Here is a 25,825-nt window from a genome sequence, read left to right on the forward strand (position 1 = left end):
GGTACACAGTTAATGGGAGAGAAAGAGAGAGAGAGAGAGAGAGAGAGAGAGAGAAATGGACTGAGTTTGTTGACTTCGCCTTTTAAGAATTAAATGCTTCTTCATTATTACATTTATGACTTCCATTTTACAATATATCACTCTGACTTTGGGCCATGCCATGGGGTAAGCATGCAGTCAGTGTAGGTTGATCTCAGCTTCAAGCACTGAGCGCACAGCAGCAGAGATGTATATGGGTGCGAGTCACTGAGTGAGAGTGTTTGACAAATGGTGAACGCCAAAGAAAGACAGATAAAGAGTCAAAGTGTCTGAGGAATGAAAAAACGGCAGGGGGCAATCACATGATAGCTTAGAGCCGTGGTTCTCAGCCTGGGGATCTACACCCTCCCAAGGGGTCATGAGATCATTTATGGAGTAGAACAAAAAACATTTTTCCATACAAATTTATTATCCTAATGTTACAGTAAAGTTATTTCAGTGTGCGGTGGTTGATTTTTGTCTTCGCTGAGATGTTCAGGCAAACGAACAGCACCTGATTGGAAACACTGGCTGTGCACATGGAGTTCTGTTCAAAAGATGTATATTCATGTCTATTTTTCTGATTTTTCTCTTTTTTTGCTTTATTTCGGTGTGAAATATGGATCGTTTTCAGTCTGCGATCCTCCTACAATCACCAGCTAAGGGAAAAACCTTCCTCCTTGGTTGCATGTGCATCTGTTGAGTAGACATTGAGAACCACTGGTGAAGAGGGATACACAGGTCAAAGCAAGGCGTGAGTGGGCGAGTGGATGGGTGAGTGAGTGAATGAACGAGTGAGTGACTTGCCGTGCACAAAGCGTTCTCCTGTTTATTTAGGTCAGCTCCACGGGCTGTGAAGGGCCCTCGCCATGACCACATATACTGTACCACACTATCTGCTCTCCTGTGCCAGAGGGTTGAGGGTGGAGCGCATGCAGAGAGGAGGGCAACTATGCGAGGCTAAATAATGCAGTGGCTCAGTCTCCACATTATGACCTAGTAAAAGCCTGGTTATACAAACACGGAGGGCCTCTTGGGCTGCCCTATCTGACAGCACAACCAGCAGGATCTAAATGAATCCGCCGGCTTTTAGAAATTCATTCACTCCCTATCAGGGTCAGGGTCAACTCACTTAATTCAAACTTTTAAGCGCAAACGCAATAACTCTGTAGGACTATAGACTAGGTGGAAACATTTAGGGATTTGGGGGGAAATTTCATCCTCTAAGTGCACAAATTGTGAGTGAATTGAGGCCAACCTTGTCCCAGAAAGCCCTCATGCCTATGTTGTGGTGGTGAAGGTGAATGGCCGAAATGAACCACAAAACCAAAAGCAAAATTGTTCCACAAGCGAAGGAGCAGGTTGGGATGTGCACCTCCATAAACTGATTGTTAACAATGTCTCAGTTCTAATGGGTGAACCTCGTAGCATTAAGGCCTCCAAGTTGACATCAGCCCCCACTGGAGGTCTTTGCAAAATCAGTGACACTAGAGGAGTACAACTAGCCTACTCCCTTTCCAGACAGGAGCACAGCCACACACACACACATACACACACACACACAAATACAAACAGGGCTCACAATCACATGCTTAAATGAAGTCGACTGCCTCAGCGCTCTTCCCATCTGCCCCACATCCAGATTTCACATCCAGAATAGCTCCAACAACTTCATGTAGTGTGACAAATCTGCAGTGGGGTAACACACAGCCCGACAATTGAACACCACCAACTTCTATTCCCTGATGAGTCTGCGATGTTGTCATGCAGAGCGGCGGTGTAAACACCACCCGCATGTGTTCATCATACACACTCAAAGTAAACACTCACAGACACCCCACCACCACCATCACCACCTTTGACAGCGTCCCACCCTACCTTCGGTGTGGCAAGTGGAGGACAGGATGGTGCTCGGAGGGCGGAAGAGGTACGGGAGATAACGGGAAAAACATTTCATCTTCTTCTGCGATGCTTGCCGACGGGTGAAGCGCTGCGTTGGGGACTCCGCATCCGCACTGCCGCCGCGACAGGCAGCCAGAGAGGACCGAGGGCGAGGGGAGGGGAAAGGCTCCCTGTCCACAGCAGCAGGGGGCTATGACAGCATCACTTTGAGGCAGGCGGGCAGACAGACAGCTCAGGCAGCAGGCTCCGGCAAAGTGCGCGCCGGGAACAGCGCACCGTGTCAGCGCGCCTCCGCTTCCGTGTCGCTACTTGACTCTTTAAGTTGCTCCGGATAAGACCACCAGCAGGACGGGGGGTCCTCCTCTCTCTCTCTCTCGGCCGCCCGGGCATCAGATGGGAGGGCGAGGGGAGCGTGTGTTATCTGCGTGACCACAGCACCCCATCCTTGTGTGTTTTTGTTTGCTTCTTGGAGCAACGAAGCGTTTAGCGTGAAATTAGATGCACCTCACAGCTGATGATGGTGACGATGATGTTCATGAACCCCTGATGACAAAAAAAAAAAATCACACTGATATCACTACATCAACGCATAGTATGGTACACTACTCCTGTAATATTCGGTTGCTACGTTACAGTAAATTTGTGGTGACTTTATTGTAATTTGTATGGTGAATTTTATTGTTTATATCGGTGTAGTATAACATTTATTATAAGCATTTGTGTCTAATTTAGCCGTAGTTTCTTTTCATAAGTGGTAGAAAATAAAACTCCCAACAGCTGCCAACAGAGTGCGATGAACATAAGCCAAAAGTTAATAACCTAGATGATGAATTATAGAGGAAACTTCTCTTCAAATGATGACCAGGTTATTGATTTATTGCTTTTGGCGCCATCTTGTGACATTTTTGAAATACGTGTGCGTGCGTATATATAAATGTGTGAACAGATTAAAATTACAAAGCTTGGCTGTGTCACTGGAAGAAAAATGGGCTCAGTGAATTCATGGTTACTATTTGTAGGACACGCACATGTGATGTCAAAAGCCAAAAAAAAAAGAAAAAAGAAGAAGAACAGGAAAAGAAACCGCAGAAGTTGTAATCAGCTAATATAAACACAGATCTACAACAAGAGTAACAGCACAAAGCGATGAAATCCACGGCGCTGTAATGTTTGTTGTGTTATTCTGGTTCCCATCATAAAGCTGCTGCGGCTGCTCTCGGTTCTCTGTTGAACTCTCGTTCCCGTAACGTCTCGCGAGACTTGAGTGTGAACTAATGCCAGCGGAAGTACATAGCGAGTCTCTTTTCCGCCGGCCATACAAGAGTCATCGGCAGGGTAAGGATTCCGGGAGATAATTTCACAAAAGTTATCAACGTCCATCCTTTAATTAAATTCACTGCGTGTCCCCATAAAGTCGTAAACACACTATTTACCTTGTCACCTTTACAAATCCACCGATATTGAGTCCATGTTGCCTGTTGATGACAAAATAAAAGCTGTGGCTGCTTCCGTGCCGCAGTCTAGTCTGTCAGTAGCCGCATGCTGACGGCGGGGATACGAGGGCAGATAAATGCCACAGTCGCACAAATAAACTTATTTTCTGTAGTTAACCAGCTGCTGGACGGTTATTATAAGTAACGTGTTTTTGTTGTAAACCAGTTAGCAGCGAAATGTTGTCGCCAGGGTGTGCCTATCCTGTTTTGCTAATGCTACTTAGCTAGCTTGTTAACCAAGCTAGCATCCAACTTAGGTGGTTTAATTCATGTTAATACCCGAAGGAGTACGTCTTTAAGCTATTTGTTTCTCTGGGCATTGTTTGTGTTTTTGGCGAGGTAATGTGAAAAGACAAGCCCTGGATATTAGCTTTTGTGCCCACGTCCAAATGAAAGTTTTAGTTTTTGCTTAATCTCTGGTGAAGTTTCAGTATTTGAATGTTTACTGCAAATGTTCAATAAGTAGGAGACCACAGCTGCTATCGTTTTTGTTTTTCAAGCGTTGGTCTTTGCATGACACCACCATGCATGTTGGTGTGATGTCAGGCCAAGCAGCTCTGCCTAACCTGAATGTGTAAAAGATTATTTGCAAGTGTGAAGTGATTATTCAGTGGATGCCTCTCGTGTGCCTCCGCAGCATCATGAAGCTGAATCCATTTGTGACATCCTCGCGGCGCAAGAACCGCAAGAGGCACTTCAATGCCCCCTCACACATCAGGAGGAAGATCATGTCCGCCCCCCTCTCCAAGGAGCTCCGTCAGAAGCACAACGTGAGGTCCATGCCCATCCGCAAAGATGACGAGGTCCAGGTAATGTGGTCCGGATCGATTAACGTTGTGGATGTGTCGGGGTGTTTGTATGCACTTTTCAGGCCCAGGTTCTTTTATTAATTGTTTGTTTGTTAAATACAGGTTGTCCGTGGACACTACAAAGGCCAGCAGATTGGAAAAGTCGTGCAGGTCTACAGGAAGAAGTACGTCATCTACATTGAGCGTGTGCAGAGAGAGAAGGCCAACGGAACCACAGTCCATGTCGGCATCCACCCCAGCAAGGTGAGACACGTTTCTAGTTAAGTGTGAACAAAACAGATTGAACCAGAAGAGAAACCTGTGTAATGGATAATGGATGAAAGCCAGGTGCAACAAGTTAAATGGATTTGTGGTGTATCATACTTTGGATCGTACTAAAAATTTTGTTCTAGATGGTATAAGTTATGCGTTTGTCCTACTCGTCTGCCAGAGGTTAAATGTAACACTGAAGTGATGCCTCTGCATTGTGCACCGAGCTGTAGGTGTAAAGCAGCATGACTGGAAAAATACACCTGGGCAGCACAGCACAAGATGCAGGTGTGTCCAGGATTGCTTTGTAGGTTTAAGCTCCAAAGAAAAGAGGTCCATCTAAACACTGCAGGCAGGTCATGCACAAAAAGACACAAAAACACAAAAAGAAATTACCGTTGGATTTAACAAGTTAAATACCTTAATGACCTGGAGTTAAGATACAACTACACAGTTTTGAGTTACAGTCACTTCGTGATCTTAATTGCTCCTCTGCTATTGCCTGTAGTTGGTTAACAATGTCACGTGATTGGTCATGTTCACTAAGTCTCTTTTGGGCCCTGTGTTTCCAGGTCCTTTCTTGGTTTGTCTTTCACACCTCTTTCCTCTGCTCATTTCCCAGATGAATAAGTTTTGCACTACAGGCAGAGCTGAGTAGCAAAGTAATTGAGAGAAACCTCAAACTGAGCATCAGTGAGCCCAGTTTGTGCAGGGCAGCCAGGGAGAAAGCTATTTGACGATATCGGAGTTCACCACTACCAGGCTGTTTTATTTCACTGTTTGCCCCAGGCTGTTATTCCCACAATTTGCAAGCTCCCCCATTATTAAACAAACATATCTGAGGTTGCAGCAAGTATGCAGAAATTGGCTTGCAGTGCAAGTTGGATTTAGTTTCTGCTTCTCTGTAAGGGTCGTCATTGTGAAACATTGTAGTTAAATCTTGGAATGGCTTGAAATTTTTTTGCACCATCCTATATAGAGCTACTTATTATTGGCTTTAGGAAAATATTGGCATGTTATTTAGGGGGAATGAGCAACTATTATAAGCAAGGTGGAGCCTTCATTTTAAATTGAATTATTAGGATCCATCATATGCAAGGTCAAATGTGATGTGTATTACTCTCAAATGAGTTTGGATGTTGTGTTACTCTAGTCCAGATACTATGAACAGACTTCTTCCTAGTCGAAAGTTGTACCAGAAGCCTTTTTTGCTGTCGTTGATGTGCTTTTGGACAGACATCAACCACAACACATCTGTGTTGTGGTTAAAGAATGAAGGGGAACTTATGTTTGTCTTTCATAATTTTTTTTATATTAATGCGTGACAGCTCATTTAATTGAAATTAGAATCATAGCAGCTCTCATGTTTACAGCACACAAAAATAACATTTGACAGCTCACATGCCTTCTAGCTCCACTGTCTGGTGTCGTATATTGGTATTGACTAAACCATCCTGTCGTCATTTGAGGTTGTTCATATGCGCATTTCCAAAAAGATTTATTCATTGAAACAAAATGTTCAAACATGCAGATTGCCGCACTCCTATAATTCAAAAAGTTAAATAGTGACCTGTGCTTGCAGTTATGAATACAAATTGCACATGGATTGTGTATTGCCTCATCACCACATCAACACAATCTCCTCGACGGCAAAATATAAGATTTATTGCCCCACCCTGTTTCTGATTGCCCGCCCAACCGTACACTTTCTCTCATTTCAATTGATTGGTTCTGTGTTTTCCCTCAACATCTTGAATTTAACATGATTGCTGTCTTAAACTCTGCTGTGTGTTAAGTGTAGTTGGCAGCAGACGTTTGTGTACTGTATGTGACTAAATGTCCAAAGCAGAGGCTTGACTGAATATCCACAGGCTGTGAACAAACCATACAAGTGACAAAACTACCCAGATGTGATTCACTAAAATTACTCTGGGGCATGGTTGCTTTATGTAATTGTTTTCCAGGAAGGCCTTGTTGGTATGCTCAGGTAGCATTTTATTATGCTTTCATCTGCAGATGTGAGCTTGTCACAACAGTGGTTGTTTTTTTTTCCTACCCCACTCAGCACAACTGGAGCATTTATTTTGAATGCTTAATTGCTGGTATGACAGCCATACCAGTTGAATTTTACCATCTGTGCGTCAGTTGCCAAAAAAAACATCAGCTGGAGTTAAAATCACTTCCTTGGTGTAAACTAATCAGCTTGCCCTGTTCACTGTCTGAAACCCAATCACTGTGTCTTCAGATTATATAACTGAGCCAGACACATCACCCCATTTTCATAGACATCCACTCAGCAGGCACTCCAGCTGCCTGAGACCAACAACCCCATCATTTTTGCCGCGTGTTCACACGTGTATTGATTACAAATGTGATAGACTGCGGACTTGGCTCGACATTGTTGGAGCATAGTCTTTTCTTTGCTGTATGTGAATTGCATTGCATCACTCAGTATGGCTTATGAATTTGCTGGGTTAGACATTCTTTAATAGAGACGCAAGGTGCAGTACTCGAGCCTTTCATTAATTGAGCTACATAATTCACGATTTGCTTATGAGCTCCATATTCTTCCTCGTCAGGTGGTCATCACCAGGCTAAAGCTGGACAAGGACCGCAAGAAGATCCTCGAGCGCAAGGCCAAGTCTCGTGCTGATGGAAAGGAGAAGGGCAAATACAAGGAGGAGACCATTGAGAAGATGCAGGAGTAAAAAGGATCTTTTGCTAACAATAAACTGTATGAATGGACCTCACTTTGTCTGTCTCATATTTTAATAGTCGCAGGGTTCTTCACCCTGACATTGTTTACAGTGTAAATTGGTGGGTCAAAATTAAGTTATCGTGAAGCCTGTTTGACCACTAGGGTTGGCAGCTTTCATGTTTTATAACTGCAATTATATTCTCACATTTTAAAAGGCATTTCATAAAATGGTTTACACATCTATTACATATCATTAGGTAACGTTTCATTATGCATTGACAGCACAGAACCCCACACATAGGCTGAGAAATTGTTTTGAGTACCCCCCACCCACTCGGAAATTATGTTGCAGTGACAAACTATTCAGGATACTTATTGACTAGTGTGTGGGTCTCTTACAGATGTCACGTAGCCTACAGATACACACACCACTAACACACCATCAGTTGAGTTGGGAATAAAGTTGCAGTGTTCATTATGGTGCTGATCATATTGTGATATACAAGGATACAAGGAAGTTTATTGGTCATTATACAACAGGTTGTATAATGAAATGTTTATCATCACAAGAGAGTAAAGGGGACTGACGTGCAGTTTATGAAAGTGAAATCCCTGAGAAGCTGATTGGGGAGGCTGACTCCTTGTGCAAAGTAAAAGACTGGTTTATGGAGCCTAGTGGCTGGGATTCATGTCCTTTGATCCTTGAAGGATGTGAATATGACAGGAATGAGCAAGGCTGGTGATTGGAAAGACCAAATATGCAGGGGATGCCTGCGTGGAAGTAAAGTGTGGATATTTGCATAGAAATGGCAGCATTTCATCGAGATGTGAAACCAGGTGATAATCTATCAGAACCTGGCAGACAAGGAAATTGCAGGCAAGCTGAGTGAAATGCTGCTGATGGGTTCATAAGTCTACTGACTCGCTCATTTCAGGGGTCAGACACTGAAATGGGTGCTGCAAATAGCCGACAATGTTAAGTTGTCTAGATATTTACTTTGCCAGATTTTTTTTTCATCAAAACAATCATGTCCAATAATTTTAGGTAACTTATCCTTTAAAAGCCAGTTTCTTTTGTGCTTCAATCTAGTCATAAACAGGTGTAGATGTCACTTTCACCTGAGACAAGGGTTATCTCTTGTCGCACCTCTGGGATGAAACAGTATGTGGAAAGTCATCTCCAGAAGTTCATTAAATTTCTTCCAAACTACTAAGAAACCAGAGAGTAAAGTAAGCCTCCATCATCCTGCTCAAAAGGAGAACAAACTGCGAACCAGACTGTGCAGGTCCCTAAAAAGTCTTAAAATGTCTTATATTATATTAACCTTTATAAAATAGTATTGAATTTCTTAAATTCATCAGACATTTTATCTATTTTCATTTATCCATTTATTGCTTTTGGTCAAAATGAGCTCTTCTGCATTAACATTTCTGAAGCTATAAAGCTCTGACACTGCCTGATAATACATGAACCTAATACTACCTTTATACCTGCTAGTCTTAAACCACTGGGAAAATGCTTTTTGTAGATTATGCCAGCTCACTTTATACTGCTGTCATACATAATCTGCGGTGAGAGCTGCAGGAAAATGCAGGTACTGGTTCAGTACCTGGATTTTAGTGGTTAGATTTATCCCAGCCATCTGACCGAAAGAAAACTAACATTTCATGAACTCATATGTTAACCTACCATAATGCTACCTAAAAACCTACCTGTGACACTGAACCAAATGTATATAGTTCTTACCTTAAAACTTTAAAAAACTTTAAAAAGCTAGAAAGTTTATTTGAATAAGAAAAAAATGTGATTTGTCCAATAATCAGCATTAAACTTTTGTTGAAATAGTCTTCTAAAGGCATTGAATTGAACTGTGACTGATACACTATATGGACAACAGTAACGGGACACACACTCTTTATCACTGAATTCAGGTGTTTGATTCAGTCCCGTGTGTGTGTGTGTGTGTGTGTGTGTGTGTGTGTGTGTGTGTGTGTGTGTGTGTGTGTGTTTAACCATAAAATGTAATAACGTACTGTTCAAACATAAGTACCTTTCCCAACTCTAATGTGAAAGTAAAAAAAACAAGAACAAGAGTGGCTCTTGATCCAGGGCATTTATCAGCAAAACTGAGGAAACGTCAGGCATAACAAGAACACCGCATGAAAAACAAAGTGATTATTTTGAACAAACACGAATTTATCCTAAACACATCTTTGGCATTCATCTCTTTATGCTTGAGAATAAAACTGAAAGTCCATCTAGATTTCTTTTTTTTTTTTTTTTTTTTTTTTTTTTTTTCCCCAGTAAAGCTTTGTATGAATTTAGCATCACTTCCAAAAGGATCTGACATGATTTCAGCAGCCAAGTTTCACTTCAGTGTTAATCATTATAATTTGCTACAATACAAAACTGATAATAGTGATAATATTGTATTTTAATTGCACTACTTTGTTAATCTGTTTGGCATTGTTAAAGCATGATCTAGGCAGTTTAATACAAAGATCTAGTCTGGTTTCAGGGTGCCCAGGAGTTTAAAAAGAGCGCACAGGGTCGCTCCCGGCTCCGCCCCTCTCCCCGGCCGACGGCCCGTCATGTGACCCGCCGCCTCCTCCTGCCCTCCGTCGTCGTAGGAGTCCGGAGCAGAGCTGGGAAGTTTTCTCAGTTCAAAAGTTTGTACCTGTGAGCTTTCCTTGCTCCTAAACCCAGCAGAAACATGGCAGAGCTTAGTTTTGTCATCCCCATGGCTGTTATGACCCTGTTCTGGGGGATAGTCGGCGGGGTGGTGCCCTGGTTCATCCCCAAGGGACCAAACAGAGGGTGAGTTTGTTAGCCCGGCTGGTGTTAGCTCTCAGCTGCTCAGAAATAACTAGCCTCCTTTTTGTTGTAACTTTTAAAAATGTCATCTGTCGAAAGTACGTTTTTATGCCAAACTCTACTTTTAAATAAGTTACACGACGGTGTCTGTAAGCCTAAACTAAACGTAAAACTTGCGAGTTCCTTATTTAAGTAAATGTAAAAGGCTAATTTGACAGGTCCTCCGTCGAGAGGATACCGTTTTTAGCCTTTTCTTAAGTTTTGTTTTGGACACATCACTAACTTTTACATAAGAAACGACTTCTTCCCCGCTTTTAGCTAGCAGGAGAAAAGTAAAGATAGTCAGTCTTTGGAAAATGTCTCACATTTTGTCACTTCCCTGTTGCTTTATTTACGTCTGAGTCAGTCGCCTCGGAGATCACGTGTTAAATGAAACGTCCCAGGATGTGTACATGTCTGTCTATGTATTTCTTATTTATTTATTTTATTGTTAGTTTTATTATTATTATTATTATTATTATTATTATTATTATTATTTATTTGCAACACATTTGATAGCCAGTCTGGGCTTCTGTTCAGATGTACTCATTTCTCTTCTGCTTTGCCCACAGGGTTATAGTGACCATGCTGGTGTTGACTGCAGTCTGCTGCTACCTCTTGTGAGTAGTGCTGCTGTCCCTGAAATACTGTGGATTGGTATTTGTGGATGGTGCTGGTCATAGCGTTTGAAGAAAATCCTCGATTTGCTGTAGCATTTTTATATTTGTTCAATACACATCACAGTTATGGTGATAATTGTTGCAGTGGTGTTGATTGACTCGGTGTAGTTTGAGTCCCCTGCTATTGATCAGATGATTATTCCCAAAGTTTGTCATAAATGCATGTTTTTATTGGGAGGATTAGTTCTGGTTAGTAATATTCTTGATGTGTCTGAGTCGTAGTTAATTATTTCTCAAGGCAGGACAGGTGGTGTAATGTTACATGTCCGATGGACAAAGGGGGGCAGTAGAGACCAAGTAGAGTGCTGCAGCTCTTGAGTTAATGCTCTGGTCTCTGGTCTGGTCACTGTGACAAATAGACCCTAACTTTCTATCATGGAAATGACTGGTAGCAGTGTCATCCATTTGTTAGAGAGTAAAATATGCCCACATGCTTGGATTTTGAAGGATGTGTTTTGAAATACACACTAGTGTTGATGAGTAGTGAGCTTTAATCCCTCTTGTCTTCACTTGGATGTTCATTAATTTTCATTTTCGTGTTTCAGCTGGCTGATAGCGATTCTTGCCCAGCTCAACCCACTGTTTGGACCAGCTCTGACCAATGACACCATCTGGTACCTGAACTATCACTGGCCTTAGTCGACTCTTGCAGGACTCCTGAAATTACAGGTACACTGTTTGTATTCAGATTGAAAGAATAAAAATGTTAAAAACAGAATTTAGAGGTAGGTTGCAGCTTTTCGATGTGGTCATGTTTGCTCATATGTATTTTATTGTGAATTTTCTCTGTAGGGGAGGACCCAAATCACTGCTGCACACCAATGGAGCGCTCACTCTCCACTCCACAGAGATCGGCCCTTCCTCATATGCCTTAAATGTAGATCCTCCTGCATGATTGTCGTCAGACGGCCACTGTGGTGCCTTGTACAAACTTGATTTCCAAATGACCTCTGAGAGATCTGAATGTGCTTTACTTGGTGTTTTTTGTTTTTCTTTATATGATGTATATTTTGCATTTAACGCATTTGCTGTTAATACAAGTGACCTTTGCCATACAGGGCTGTTGTGTGGCGTGTTTGATGTGACCTGTTTTTGTCTGTTTATTATTGTAAAGGCTGTACGGCATTCATGAAGTGTTAATTAATAAACAAATCAACTCCAGACCGTTTTTAATGTGCATTGTATGTATGCGTATGTGCTTCATGTGTCCATTTCATCACCTATTGAATAATATTAAAAGTGTGGAAAAAGACTAATCCTAGATGAGGTATATACAAGTTTTGTCATTTGTTATTTATTTAGTTATTTTTACCATGATAAAAACATTTAAACCAGGCTATATTCCCTAGTTTCTGTGTCCTGAATAGGTAAAAATGTCATATTGGTCCAAGTTATTTTGGTTCTGGCTTACATTGGGGAAAGGCTGTGGAGAATGCATGTAAGTTTAATTGAGATGCCGTCGCCGTGCGCAAGCACTTCTCGGACAAAATGTCAAAGGAGAAATCCCACCGGCGTCCCGCTTGCCGTAGCTCGCTCCACGTCGCTACCAATCATGGCGTCGCCAGATGTCCACGTCCGGATATGTGAACAAGAAATCCTTAAATATGACTTAGAAATCAAGGCTCTCATCCAGGTGCGCATATGAATTTAATAAGCACACGTAATTTACGTCAGTAGCCAGTGTTTTTTTACGCTGTCATTCAGGGGAAATGGCCGTGTTGTCTCCGAGCACTCAGTTCTCCCAGCTGCCGGCATCATCGCTGTCACCAAGTCACACAGCAGCATTTTTAGTTGGAAATGCGTAGTTTCTGATTTAATACTAAGGAATATATATACGCATTTTAATTGTGCATGCGAGCCTCTGTCCCACCTTTATTATTGTGTCTCTGCAGGATATCAGTGACTGCACAGGACCTCAAAGCAAGCTGACAGAGCTCAACTCCAAAGTGAAGGAGAGCTTCCACAACCTCAGATTGCGCATTCAGGTAAGAAACATTAACTTTAAGTCTCTCTAAACACTTTTAATAGACCCCAAACCCACCACCACAACACTAGGACCCCAAACCCAAAATACCACACTGAGTGGCCCCAAGCAGCCAGCCACTTCTGTTGGAATTTTGTTTCTCTCTCTCTCTCTCTCTCTCTCTCTCTCTCTGTTTCTTGTTCTTTTTCCTAATTTATTTTGCATGTTTAACAGGATTTGGAGCAGATGGGAATGGAGCAGGACAAAGAGTCGGATAAACAGGCTTTATTCAGCCAGGTAGAGGGACACCGCAAACAGATGCTTAGGTGAGAAGTGGACAGCCGCACATGGTCTTCTGTTAATTTAAACTGTCATCTAAAGTGTTTGAACTGTGTCTTCATAACCAGCTGAATATATTCTATCTGTGTAAAAGCATTTCTTTGTTATTTGTGCTATTTATTTGTGTCGCTGCAGTAACCAGACGGTTTGGAGGAGAGCCAACTTGGCCAGCAAGCTGTCCATCGACAACCTGGAGAAGGAGGCTCTTCTTAAGGGAGCCGACAACTCTGTGAGGCAGAGGTGAGCTCGCAGGGTGAAGGGGCAGCTCGGACATCGCAATAACTTTGTGTGCTGTCACAGAACCTCCTCAGTGACATACATGTGAATATATGAACTGCTTTGTCATCTCTATGCCACTGTTTCTGTGGCTGTTAATTTCCATTTTTGTTTCAAAACAGGAAGATGACCAAAGAGGGCCTGGCCCAGACGTCCAGTAACATTACAGAGAGCCTGATGAGCATCAGCCGCATGATGGCCCAGCAGGTACAGCAGAGCGAGGAGACCATGACAACACTGGGTGAGTTGTGTGTCTTGTGTGTGTGTGTGTGTGTGTGTGTGTGTGTGTGTGTGTGTGTGTGTATGTGTGGTTTAGTTTGACAAAGTGTTTTAATTCCATATATATGCCAGGGGGAGATGTGGTATACCTCTCCTCAGACCACGGGGCTTATTCTTAAAACTCTCCAGCAGGGTCGGTGTATCTTTTGGGGCTGAGACAGTCAGCATAGTGTGTGTGTGTGTGTTTGTGTGTGTGTGTGTGTGTGTGTGTGTGTGTGTATGAAAGAGATATTTTCTGGGGCCACTGGCAGGTAACTGCATGTAAACCCACTCTCTCTCCTCTGTCCCTCCTGTGTCTCTCTACTATCACTATCAAATAAAGCAAAGTTATTTTTCTGGGTCATTTCTGTTTGTGGCACCACCACACCCTTTTGCAAACTGCAACTGATGAATAAATACACACAGCAGTGCAAAACAACCCTCCTGTCCCATTCAGCTCGGTGTTGGAGAATTTCCTAGTGTATTTTAGGCAGCCATGTATTTCATGGCCTCTTGTCTGGGTCGGTATGGCTGTTGATTGACACTGTGTAGTTTGAAAAGAACATTTCACAGAAAAACATTTGTTAAACCGCTAGTGTCACAAATAGAAATTATTCTACTGAGTATTTTTTTTAATCATTTCCTCAACACAAATTAACAAATTAACAGTTTCCCTCCAGATGTGACTATTTCTATGCTTTTATTTTGAAGGCAAAATTGCCTTACTTCCGTTCTAATTTTATCTCTTGCTAAAGCAGTCACACAGGTGCAGATAACCAAGGTGCCTGTGAACATGTTGATTTATCTTTGGCTGACTGCTGGGCTGTTGCTGAGAATAAGACAGTGTTACTGTGGCTCCAGCATTATTAATAAAATAATGTGATGACTGATGAATATATAATTGATAGGTGTTCTTTTAGATAGAGGTAAGGAGGACAAACTGGAGGAATCAATGAAATACTGCTGAACTTAAAAGCGAGTTGCACTGTGTAGTATTTTCACACCTGTATTGCCTAAATTTGAGTAATATTAAGTACCATTTGGCAATAATTCATTATTATTATTGCTTTTTTCTTCTGTTGATTCACACTGTAATTAAAATAAGTTATTGCAGTACACAGCTCTGTTGTCTAAATTAATGATAATATGCTAATAATTAAAAATTCACAGAAAAAATAAGACTGGAAACAAATATAAGGGAATGACATTTAAAATTTGCTTTACTATTAAGATAAAATTCAGTTCAGTAAACAGTACTTTGAATAGTAAAAGTGTAGTTTTCCATATCTTAGTACATATTAATGTTATTAATGTTGTAATATTGATTTTGTCCATATTGCCCAACTTTAGTAATAAGAAGGGTTTTGTTGAATGACTGTGATGGACGGTGTTTTCTCTGCTGTTTAAAGCGACCTCCTCCAGGACCGTCCAGGAGACCAACGAGGAGTTCAAGGCCATGACGGGCACCATCCAGCTCGGGAGGAAACTCATCACCAAGTACAACCGCAGGGAGCTCACTGATAAACTGCTCATCTTCCTGGCGCTGGCCCTCTTCCTCGCCACGGTGCTCTACATCTTAAAGAAGAGACTGTTCCCCTTCCTGTAGAGCAGGTACTCTGATAAAAGTATACGCAGTTGTCTAGGATCTCGACTGTACAGAATCGCCACAAACTGTTTAAAAACTGCTCTGAATCACACACGCACACACACACACACACACACACACACTCACAATACATTAACTTCTGCTCTGTGGAAAAGGGACAGCTAAACTGTGAAGGTGCTGGAGGTTAAGATCATCTCCAACATGGGAGGATTTCTGTAGGTTCATCTAGGTTCATGCAATGTCATATTTATTTCAGAGATTTTGATCTACACGACTTTCATTCAACAATGAGAATGATTTATTGTACTGTAAAAGAGGATGTACTTGTTTGTAGCGCACATTTTGTTTGAAGTCCATCTTAGCTTAGTGTGACAGTGATGCTGTGCATTGCTTTTGTTGAAGTCTGATATGGGAAGAGTCAGATGACGCATAGTATTTTTTTTCTCCTGAACGTTTCTATGTAAGATCTTTTTTTTAGTGGTATCAAAGATGCACATGTACAGACAGATCCTTGAAGAAGAGAAATTTAATTTCTGTGCCACTCTTACATATAGAATACCGGCTCATTTTCATCCAGCCATGCAGTTGGGACTAAATGATTAGAGGACATGTAAAGCTTGTAAAACTTGTTAGCTTTGATGTGATGAAATTCTGCATATCAAGAGCCGTCAGTCTGAGAGTGAAAACATGCTTTCATTGAAAAATCATGTAAACAGGACCTCAGTGTAATCAGACATAGTCAAACAAGTGGCACAATATCCTTGATTCCAGGTAGGACTCTCTCCTGTTCTTCCAATTTGCCTAATTATACACAAAACTTGAAAACTTGTATCATATGTAGGTTTACAGAAAATTCCAGGTTTGGGACCAATATCACAATTTTAAAATCAAAACTGATTATTAAAAAGAATCAAGTCCCTTTATAAAAAAATCTTAGTCATTTCATCAACTTTTAACCATCTTTAACCAAACCATCGGCATCATTCAGTTTTCACTATTTTATTGCTGCCTGACAATATACAAGCACTGTGCAAATAACGTGCAAGGCCTTTTGTCGAATTGCTTTTTCTGTAATGATAGTTTTAATTTAATATTCCATGGTAACAATTTAATCCTACTTTGAGGAATATACGTATTGAAATTAATGTTAACTTAATAATGCTTTGGACCATTCACTTTACCCACTGTTGTAGTGTTATAGTAGCTCTGTAATCAAATATACCACTATATTTGCATAAGGCACAATTATTTTTATAGTATTCAGTTATTTCATGCAGGTGTATGTTTAAAAGTCTTATTTGCTTCAGATCAAATCAGGTATACGTTCTTCCATCTGTGCCCGTGTTAGCTTGGCGCTGGTCTGCAGCAGAGCAGAAAAGCCCAGAAAAGCAGTGGCAGTAATCACATTGGCAAAGATAGAGAAGCATGCGTCCCTGCCTTTCTTCAGATAAGACCCGGAAAAGCAGATTATTCCGACCCGTTTCCCTCTCCCTTTCCAGTGTGGGTGGAGGGTGAGGGGGGATATTTTTAGGTTTGTGTGGCTTTCTTATCTGACGTTGCCTTTTCAACACCTCAAACGAGCGGGTGGCCAGAGTGGCTACATGACCTTGCTAGCCTTTCCACAATTGCCTGACATGGCTGTTTTAGAAAGAAAAACTCTGTAAATGTAATCAGTATTTGATTATCAATAAATACGAAGCCTTGTGGCTTTATGTTTTGGACCGGACTCAAATGTGTGTTTTTGTGGTGCATGCTTTACCAGAGAGATACAAGACAACAGAGTATGTGTGGAGAGACCTAAGAGATGCCTAAGCAGCTCTTACTCGTTTAAAGTGGTGGCAATTGGGCATAGCCAATTCCCAGCCTGTTCATATTGCTGCACACTTAGGCAAGGCTCCGGGCTCCATGTCAAGCAAATTGGACTATTCTTGCATTTAGCACTGTGATACTGTCAATCAAGAGTGGAGGTGTGCCATATCTAGACACGGGGATTGGCTGTCAGGAGAGCACAGAGCCGTGATGTGGGAAGCAATCGTTAGAAACGCGCTCAACTCCACATCCTTGTAATGAATTCTGACGTTAAAATGACTCTCTACTTTCATTGGTTGTGTCTGCTGTTTGGACTGTCATAGCCATAAACTGTACATCTCCATTGTTTTATGTGAATCGTGTGTTTGAACTTCATCTGAGTTTGCATTTACAACTGAAACAAAGGAGTAACTTATTTATTTAAGAGTACACCTTAAATGATAAATAGGAAACTAAAATGAGAGAGTATTGTCAACACTGACAGTCAGGCACACAATCAAACATGATCCCTATAGCTTAATATCTTATTTGGCAATCAGATAATATCTTTTAGTTTGTCCACACTTTGTCAGTAGGTGTGGAGAAAAGGTCGTTAACTTTGAGGCTCATGTCTCTGACAAAATATACAGGTGTAGAACCACAGTTTAGATTTGCAAAGCTAAGAGATTTGTAGTAAATGAAAAATATTATTCTTTTCAATTCATATGGAATTAGGAATAACATTCTTCAAAGGTTAATGCGACATATCTAGCATAAGTCAAGGTCACAGCAGAGACAGTCATTTCTATAAGAGCAACGTTTTACAGAAGGGGGAAAAACATGCATGTAGAAGACAGACGCGGCCGACTGGGATGTAAAATGTTTAAACTTGAACAACCTTTCAGTCCCATTTAAACATGTTGAAGGAAGCTTCCTAACAGCCACTTCAGCCATTTAACCTGACATTAACCACATGAGCTGTTGCAGGGACTGTAGATGTAAGTATCTTTTTATTTGGATTAGACTTTTCACCAGTTCAACCATTAACATATGAGGCCCAGAGGCTTTATGCCCACTGTTATGTAACTATAACTAATTATTAAGAAATTAATCTCAGTTTTATGTTTGCTGTTATTTTTAGATTGCTTGAATTGTATTATTTTATGAACTGTACAGATATATAGGATGAAAGCTGCCAAACCGAATAGATCTATATAATTATAATACAACTCGCTTGCAATAATTTCAGCGAAATATTCATGTTTCAGGAGCACTAATAATAATAATAATAATAATAATAATAATAATAATAATAATAATGCAAAGAATTCATTATACATATAAAATGTATTAAATTAAGTGGAGTTAATTACCTATAGACTAAATAATAATACAATTTCCGTCAATTTTAGCTTACATTGTTATAGGTCTATGTTATTGATCATCAAAAACGTAAAGTAGTTTTCGAAAAGAAACAGCTTTATTTACAAACATCAGGGTATTACTAGCCTTATGGTCACGAAAATCAATCGAAAACATCGGGGTAAATACACCCTTATACTGTTTGTTTATTTCCATTCAAATTACACTTCTGTGAGCTTTGCCTTGAGCTAGTGGCCATGAAAATAAATGAAAATGTTTTAAATAAACACTAGTGCTGAAAATAACAACGAAAAGCTGGATTCCATCAAAACTATGTTATTAAATTGGAGAGCTTAATGCAAGACAAAAGTCTTGAATGCGACGTAAAAGACGCAGCCTAATTAAGCACAAATGCATGCAGTCAGCGAGTAAGCCTGTTTTCTTGTGTAATTACAGTGGATTATTTGACATTTTGATCCACTTAATTTTACCATGTCCTGATGCCATGTAACGAGGACATCCCATTACTGGAGGAAAATGTGTTTTGGACATTATTCAGTTCCCCTACCCCAAAGTTCATGTAATTCCCGTTGTTGGAAGATCCTTGCATAGTTTGCATAGTGGTTGTGGGATAATTGCAGGCATAGTTCGTGTTGCAGCCCGGACTGGCGTAGTTACTGAAAGCTGGATAGTTATTGTAAGTAAAATGGTTGATAGGGCCCATGTTGTAGGAAGGGTTGTAGGCGGCCGTGTCTGCGAGGCACGGCTTCCCGTCGCGCACCAGGACCGGGACAGAGACTCGCCTGGGCGGCGGCAGGGACACCATCTCCAGGCTCTGGTCCTGCCTCTGCCGCTTGCACTTGTACCTCCTGTTCTGGAACCAGATCTTGACCTGGGTTGGGGTGAGTTTGAGCACCCCGGCCAGGTGGTCTCTCTCCGGGGCGGACAGGTACCTCTGCTGTTTGAAGCGCCGCTCCAGCTCGTACACCTGCGCCTGGGAGAAGAGGACCCGCGGCTTCCTGCGTCTCCGAGGCTTGGGCCGCTCTGGATCCTCGGGCTTTGTGTCATCCGCAGCCTCGGCTGGAGGACTGAACTCCTCTGAGGTGGCAAAACCAGAGAAAGAGAAGAGGGGGGATGTTGATTGCACATCTGACATTATCCTACCCACCAGGCTGGATATATTAGAATGTACATTAATACGTTATTAATGCCCCAGGCCTACTACATTCACAACTACTGCTTATAATTATGATAGTATTTACAGTAGTAACGCCATAATAAGGAATAATACTTTATTATTTGGCTACACAACTACGATATTATGATATATGTTAACCAGACAGTCCCATTGGGACCCACCCATGGTGCACCCAGACATTTTCTATAAAAGTCCTCCAAAAAATGTTTTTTTGCAACATGGAGTTATTATCTGTTCAGTTATAAATTAAATTTAGACTGCTATTCAGAGGTGACACTAATTATTATTATTATTATTATTATTATTATTATTATCATCATCATCATTACGTGTCTTAATCCTTAAAGTCTGAAACATAGTTGCCTAAAAATGGTGATCAACTGAAGTGCTATACAGAATTAAAATATCCCGTCCAGTGAAATTATTTCCTATAGGCCTTTAAGTGCTTTAGTATGATTGTGGCGTGTCTGCTGCGTTTTGTGCAAATTAGAGTAAAGGCCAAGGCCTAATCTGCATGCAGATGAATTACTGTAAGCCTCCAGACCTTACCTTTTTTGTGTTTCCCATCAAAGCCGTCTGATTTTCCGTCCTTCACTATGTCCATTTCTATGAGTGATTTCCCATAAAAGGTAGAGGCAAAGCTGAGTGCATTGCTTCTGCTGGCTTTAGAGTCGTGGAGGTCTTCTCCAAACAGCGAGGCTCCGGACGACATCTCCCGCAGAGGCTCCTGCTTTAAGCGGGCCAGCATGCAGGAGGAGGTCGGCACCGTGCAGTCCATACGAGAGGAAATGTCCAGAGACACCATGTCGTCATGACTCTGCTCCAAGTTTAATATATCCTTTACAGAGAAGGGAGTGGATGTGCTAGGGCTAGGAAACATTGCCAAGAAGAAAAACCTATTAACCTGTCATATGGAGGCAACAAAAACCGCCTACAGACTCTCCGCCGTGCTTGGTAATATTTACTGAGTTCAAGTGTTAGTTTGTTATACTACAATGATCTTGAGTGAAGTGTGCATTTTGAATGTCAACTGTCTCCTAACTTTTCTTGGCCTCCCTCTGCCAGTGACGCAGAGAGGTGGGAAGGGGGAGCCAGTGGCACCCTCGTATATGGAGCCACTGCTGCCTCCATTTCAAATGACGTAGTAAACTTGCCTCTAGGTCTAATGTATACCTGTTCATTCACAAATACCCACCTCAAGTTGTCAAAAAAAAAAAAAAATCTTATTTTTCCAAATAAAAACGGATTAAAACAGTCTGCGGTGGTTTAGCCTGTTATTTCCTTTATTTTAAAGCAAATTAACTTGTTTAAAATATTTGCTTGACTCATTTTCTTGATACAGAAGTGATCTACCGTAACTGTTTCGAGATGCTGACACCAAAATCCCCGAGAGAAGTGAAACTGCTCTGGAAACAGGTACCTTATAACCTATACATCTCTTCACTGTTAGTTTTTTTTTTTTTTTTTTTTTTGTAAGGGAAAGGGCGATAATTAGGCTATAACCTTTAGTGTTTTTTTTTTTTTATTCATTTAGCCTATTTTTTTTAATGTATTTATTTACTTATTTGTACTCATTTATTAATTTTTCCAAGTGTTGCAGTTCATTGCGCACAACGTGTGTTCCTAAGTTTATTCTAAAGGCACGGAACTTGATTTGATCTGAGATGAAGCTTCAATGAGTTTACCATAATTAATTCAGACATACGTCCAGTGTGATACATAAGTACACAATCTAACACGACATCTGTGCATGCATACAGTATTATGAGAAGTTAGCAGGGGTTAGAACCAAAAGTCTGTGCGGGTGTGTGTGTGTGTGTGTGTGTGTGTGTGTGTGTGTGTGTGTGTGTGTGTGTGTGTGTGTGTGTGTGTGTGTGTGTGTGTGTGTGTGAGTGATTTGGAGTATAGGCCTGCTCTGATGGTTTTATCCCGACGGGAAACGGAGCAGACAAGCGTCAAGGAGCGGAGTAGACACCAAGTTGGTCCCTAAACACGGAACCTGAAACCAGGAGCGACACATTCTGCTGTCTGCCTCCAAGAGATCCTGGAGCCACTGTCTGCCTTATCAGGACGTGATAACAGATGACAACAAACCTGCAGCCGTCTTCCCACCCACGCTGCAGGCCAGGTCTCCAACATGGCACTTGGTTTTTATTGCTCTGTTGTCGCCTATTAAGAAGTCATATTTAACCATGTTGGGGAGGAAGGCTCAGTTTCATCAGGGTGATGTCTTTTTGCCTGATGGACGAGGTGGCCTGTTGCTCAGAGAGACCACCCTTAAAAGCCCTATTTCAGAAGTGTCCTTGAGCAAGACAGAGCTCCGCCTCCAGGGGCGCTGTTTCGTGTTATGGAGAGACGAGTCATGTCGGACAATAAAGTGTTCTATGAAATTATTTATTTGATGTCAAAAATATTTAGCACATGACTGAAATGTTCAAAACCTTTCGCTCAGAGTGCAGGAAACGACGGTGAACTGTGCGTAATGACGCAATTCCCATGTTGCCAACAGCACGGTTGGCACTAAACCTGCTATTAATGCCTGTGGAGACGGTCACAGGAGACAGACAGTATTATCGTTTGTTTTATCTCCAGCGTTTAGCACAGCCACGGGGTAAATGGGTCCCCCTGTCTCCGACCCAGAGATGGTGTTTATAGTTTTAAAGACTATTTGCGCGCCTCGTGAGCTGATGAATGGTCGTGAAATCTTTCTCAGGCGCAGTGGGAGTCAACACTGGTCTGTCTCTTGCTGTAATAATTGGTGAAATAAAGTAAACGAATAGGGGAAGCACAAGGCATGGAAAATGTTTTCTTAATGATTGATTCCCATCGGCTTTCGTGCGTAAGCGTGAGAGCTTGTTAGAGTGTAATGCTTTTGGTTGAACAGCAATCTTCTATGTAGGTTATATTTCTGGCATTAATTTCCAAAAGAACTGAAGAAAAAGTAACAGCCATAAACCTTAGGCTTGTTAATTCTATGGCTGATGAATTAGACCCCAAATTGAAAAAGCTGTCTTCAGTTTTGCCGGATAGTCGCTCATTCTGTCAACTGTAAATTGACCATAACATGTCTGGCATGTGTTTCATATCCCTAATGCTTTGGGCTGCATCAGCCCCGCGGTCCCCTTTGACCTGTCTTTCTGCAGCACATCTCCAGCTCAGATAAAGCCACTGATAAGGTTGCTTAAAAACTTCCGCTGCACGAACGTGTGGATATTTTGAGGGTTGCGTGTCGGAGCTGGCTTCTGTGTGCGTGCGTGTGTGTGTGTGTGTGTGTGTGTGTGTGTGTGTGTGTGTGTGTGTGTGTGTGTGTGTGTGCGTGCGTGCGTGCGTGCGTGCGTGCGTGCGCGTGAGAGAGAGAGAGAGAGAGAGAGAGAGAGAGAGAGAGAGAGAGGCCCAAATTAAAATTTTTGTCTGTGGCCTAAATGTTCCTGGTGACTCAAGACGCCGCTTTAAAATGGGCTGGCATTTTGTATCCTGAAGGCCTTTCGGTGATTTACCTCCATTAACTCTTGGGTAATTAGACTAATTACAATGGAATAGACTCATTAGAGTAGAGTACGAATGAGAATGGAGTAGCGAACATTTTACACTTTCTCTAAGTGCAGGTTTGAGGTTTGCCCACTCGTACTGTTGGTGCGTTGTAGATAAGCCATAGACTAAAAAAAATCTCACTAATGTCAATACGGAGCAGGTCTATTTTCATTTGGTCTCTTGATGAATCTGTGTGAGTTTATTTAAGCAGGTTTTTAGTAACTTTTCCGTGGAAGTAGTTTGTAGGTTAAAGGGAAAGCCTCTTCTGAAACGCAACATATGATAAACACTGTTAGACCACAGATAGTTCAGGTTTATAAATGAATATTCATTTATTTCCCGTTCATTTTTTTCCCCAATATTTATTTGTTTTCTGTGACATCTCCACTGTGAAATAGTTAGAAGAATAAAATTGGAAAAGGAGACTGGAAGAAGACACTAAAATTCTGAGGAAATTGGTATTTTAAAAAAATCTATCTATCTATCTATCTATCTATCTATCTATCTATCTATATATATACACACACACACAGCTATATAGATATAGATATATATTTTTTTTAAAAATGCTGTGGAGCAGCTCTGGACTGTGGCCTATTGATAATATTACAAATTACAGTATAGACTGTCTAGTTATTATGTAGTTATGTAGTTAAAAACAAAAAAGTGTTATTTTCCCTCATACCAAACCACTATAGAAATGTAAATTAACTTTGAATTGATTTCTCTTTGTGGCAATAACATTATAACAGACTCTCAGCAAAACTCTATCCTGATATTTGAGAAATTCATATCGCCACCTGTTTTTTTCCTTTCTTTTTGTCTCTTTTGAAGAGTTCATTAAATTTCTCAGCCCGCCTCTCTATTCCCCCATGTATCAATTAATGGCCGATGCAGTCCACTTTCCTTCCAGTCCAAGGCCAGGCCATGGCAACTGCACTTTCATGTCATGCCTCCATTTCTCTCTCACACCATGGACATTTCATATTAGTAACTGGAGATGAGATTTCATGGATTGTCTCTTCTATTTAGACGGGAATGATGTGGTTGGGGTCAGTGAGTCAAATCTTTGGACCCTCGCCCTCAAGCCCCCCTCTCTGAGTGAGGACTGCCACCATGTGGTGGCTGGAGGAACACGTTAAAGCCCAAGATCAAACAGTGGCTTAATCTGCTGCTCATTTACTTTCTTGATTATGATGAGAAGGAGCAGTTTTATGATGCGGACGACGTTAGCGGTTGTGGTTGTGCTGTGACAAAGTTCACTGGGTGGTCAACATGCTGTATCATCCATTGCGTGACATGAATGTAACCACTGATCCCAAGTCTGGTTGTTGTAACTGGAAACTAGTTATGTCGAGTGCCATCTGTCTGCGCATCATTTGTCTTGTCTGCGGTGCAGAGAGCAGCATCCCCTCTCTCCTTCATCCTCTACCTCCTCCCACCCCTGCCCGCTTCCCTCTCCACCGAAACCACACACACATACTCCAGTTCATGTTCATAGGCTTGGCAAGGCTTCACACAGTCTACCACTGAGTCCAAGGTGGTGTGACTGCCCCTGTGGGCCTAAGATGATGGCTCGTATACTGCAGAGTGTGCAGTTTTAGTTTTGTCTTCGGCCCCGTACAGCTGATGTTTGAGGTCACCGGTAGGATGCTGCTATACTCGGCTGATGAACTGATGAATGGATTTCAAGAGACAAGTTGTCCTGTGTTGACGTGTGCAGACTAATATACAGCAGGGAACCTAATTTACCACAAATACAGAAAGCTGTTTCACTGCCACAACAGAGTTGAACAGAGTTTTTGCATTGCATGGTTTGCACAACTTTTGTCTCTTTAGGTTGCTGTTGCAAACATGTCCTAAATCTGGTTAATTCATTTGCATGCTACAGCTCTCCTACCAGCTTGTGCCTACTCTTCTCTGCTGCAATGTATGCCATCAGCTGACAAATATGGTTTTCTCTCATCTCAGGACATGAATTGGCCAGAGGGGGGCAGCATCACCCAGTGTTTGCACCTACCCACATTATGTCTCATCCTCATTATGTCTGTCTGAATAGAAGAAACATTATTCAACTTTTTCTCACACTCTTAATCCATACTCTTCATGCCCTCTCAATACTGTCCCTGCATTCATAACAGCTACTTCAGAAATGAATGATGCAGAAGAATTTTCATCCCATTTCGCAGGTTGGGATTTTGCTGTGAAACGAGTGTGCAAATGAGTGTTTCTTTTCAAATATGTTTGCCTGCTTTTTCAGTTGCTCAAACAATACATCCTTAGAAAGTACTGATTAATTTTGATGCTCTGGAAGCATCCGCTAATATTTCAGCCTGTTACAAGTCAATATGTAGGGGGAAAAAAAAGGCGAGAGAAGTCAGCATCTGTGACAGTGAGCAGTAATGTGTGTCATCGCCGGTGTTCGCCTGCAGGACGGTGGCATAGTCTGTCAACTCTAAATATGGCATGACTGGTGTCTCAGGAGCTGTGTCACAGCCCTAATGCTCTGGGCATTGTAAATATATAACTTGGTGTCCTCCTTTGCACTCTGAATATTAGTTTGCATAATCATGAGCTCATCACACTTGGTTCCTCCGGTGACGCAGGACTTTCTGTGTGCCCTAAGGTTTACATTGTCTCTCTGCAAGCCCAGCTGTGCTGTATCAGCTCACTGCGATGGGGCCTGCGTCACACTGCTTTATGGCCCTTAATTCACCTAGCCTGCTCCAGCCCATTTAACATGCTGACTGCTCTCTTTTCCATGCAATTGGAGTTGACCAAGAAATGAGGTAAGGGCATTG

At 41.6% G+C, this 25,825-nt stretch overlaps 4 protein-coding genes across 4 annotated transcripts; 3 read left to right on the forward strand and 1 right to left on the reverse strand.

The window, feature by feature from the left end:
* Nucleotides 1-3,124: 3,124 nt before the first annotated feature.
* On the forward strand, nucleotides 3,125-7,216 carry rpl26 (ribosomal protein L26). The gene is made up of 4 exons (XM_030062626.1): nucleotides 3,125-3,255; nucleotides 4,051-4,222; nucleotides 4,325-4,465; nucleotides 7,051-7,216. The coding sequence occupies exons 2-4, from the start codon at nucleotides 4,055-4,057 to the stop codon at nucleotides 7,177-7,179; spliced, it is 438 nt and encodes a 145-aa protein (XP_029918486.1). The 5' UTR covers nucleotides 3,125-3,255; nucleotides 4,051-4,054; the 3' UTR covers nucleotides 7,180-7,216.
* A 2,503-nt stretch (nucleotides 7,217-9,719) lies between these two features.
* Nucleotides 9,720-11,880, forward strand: atp6v0e1 (ATPase H+ transporting V0 subunit e1). The gene is made up of 4 exons (XM_030062010.1): nucleotides 9,720-9,987; nucleotides 10,596-10,643; nucleotides 11,249-11,372; nucleotides 11,496-11,880. The coding sequence occupies exons 1-3, from the start codon at nucleotides 9,884-9,886 to the stop codon at nucleotides 11,340-11,342; spliced, it is 246 nt and encodes an 81-aa protein (XP_029917870.1). The 5' UTR covers nucleotides 9,720-9,883; the 3' UTR covers nucleotides 11,343-11,372; nucleotides 11,496-11,880.
* Nucleotides 11,881-12,255: 375 nt separating this feature from the next.
* On the forward strand, nucleotides 12,256-16,868 carry bnip1a (BCL2 interacting protein 1a). Its single transcript, XM_030061234.1, has 6 exons — nucleotides 12,256-12,336; nucleotides 12,596-12,688; nucleotides 12,901-12,992; nucleotides 13,141-13,245; nucleotides 13,404-13,522; nucleotides 14,949-16,868. Exons 1-6 carry the CDS (start codon nucleotides 12,256-12,258, stop codon nucleotides 15,143-15,145), a joined length of 687 nt encoding a protein of 228 aa, XP_029917094.1. The 3' UTR covers nucleotides 15,146-16,868.
* A 1,856-nt stretch (nucleotides 16,869-18,724) lies between these two features.
* On the reverse strand, nucleotides 18,725-20,373 carry nkx2.5 (NK2 homeobox 5). The gene is made up of 2 exons (XM_030062322.1): nucleotides 20,043-20,373; nucleotides 18,725-19,393 (listed from the first exon to the last, which is right to left on the reverse strand). Exons 1-2 carry the CDS (start codon nucleotides 20,371-20,373, stop codon nucleotides 18,783-18,785), a joined length of 942 nt encoding a protein of 313 aa, XP_029918182.1. The 3' UTR covers nucleotides 18,725-18,782.
* Nucleotides 20,374-25,825: the final 5,452 nt, after the last annotated feature.

This window comes from Myripristis murdjan, chromosome 10 (genome assembly GCF_902150065.1).
Source record: "Myripristis murdjan chromosome 10, fMyrMur1.1, whole genome shotgun sequence".
In the NCBI taxonomy this organism is placed as follows: Eukaryota; Metazoa; Chordata; class Actinopteri; order Holocentriformes; family Holocentridae; genus Myripristis; species Myripristis murdjan.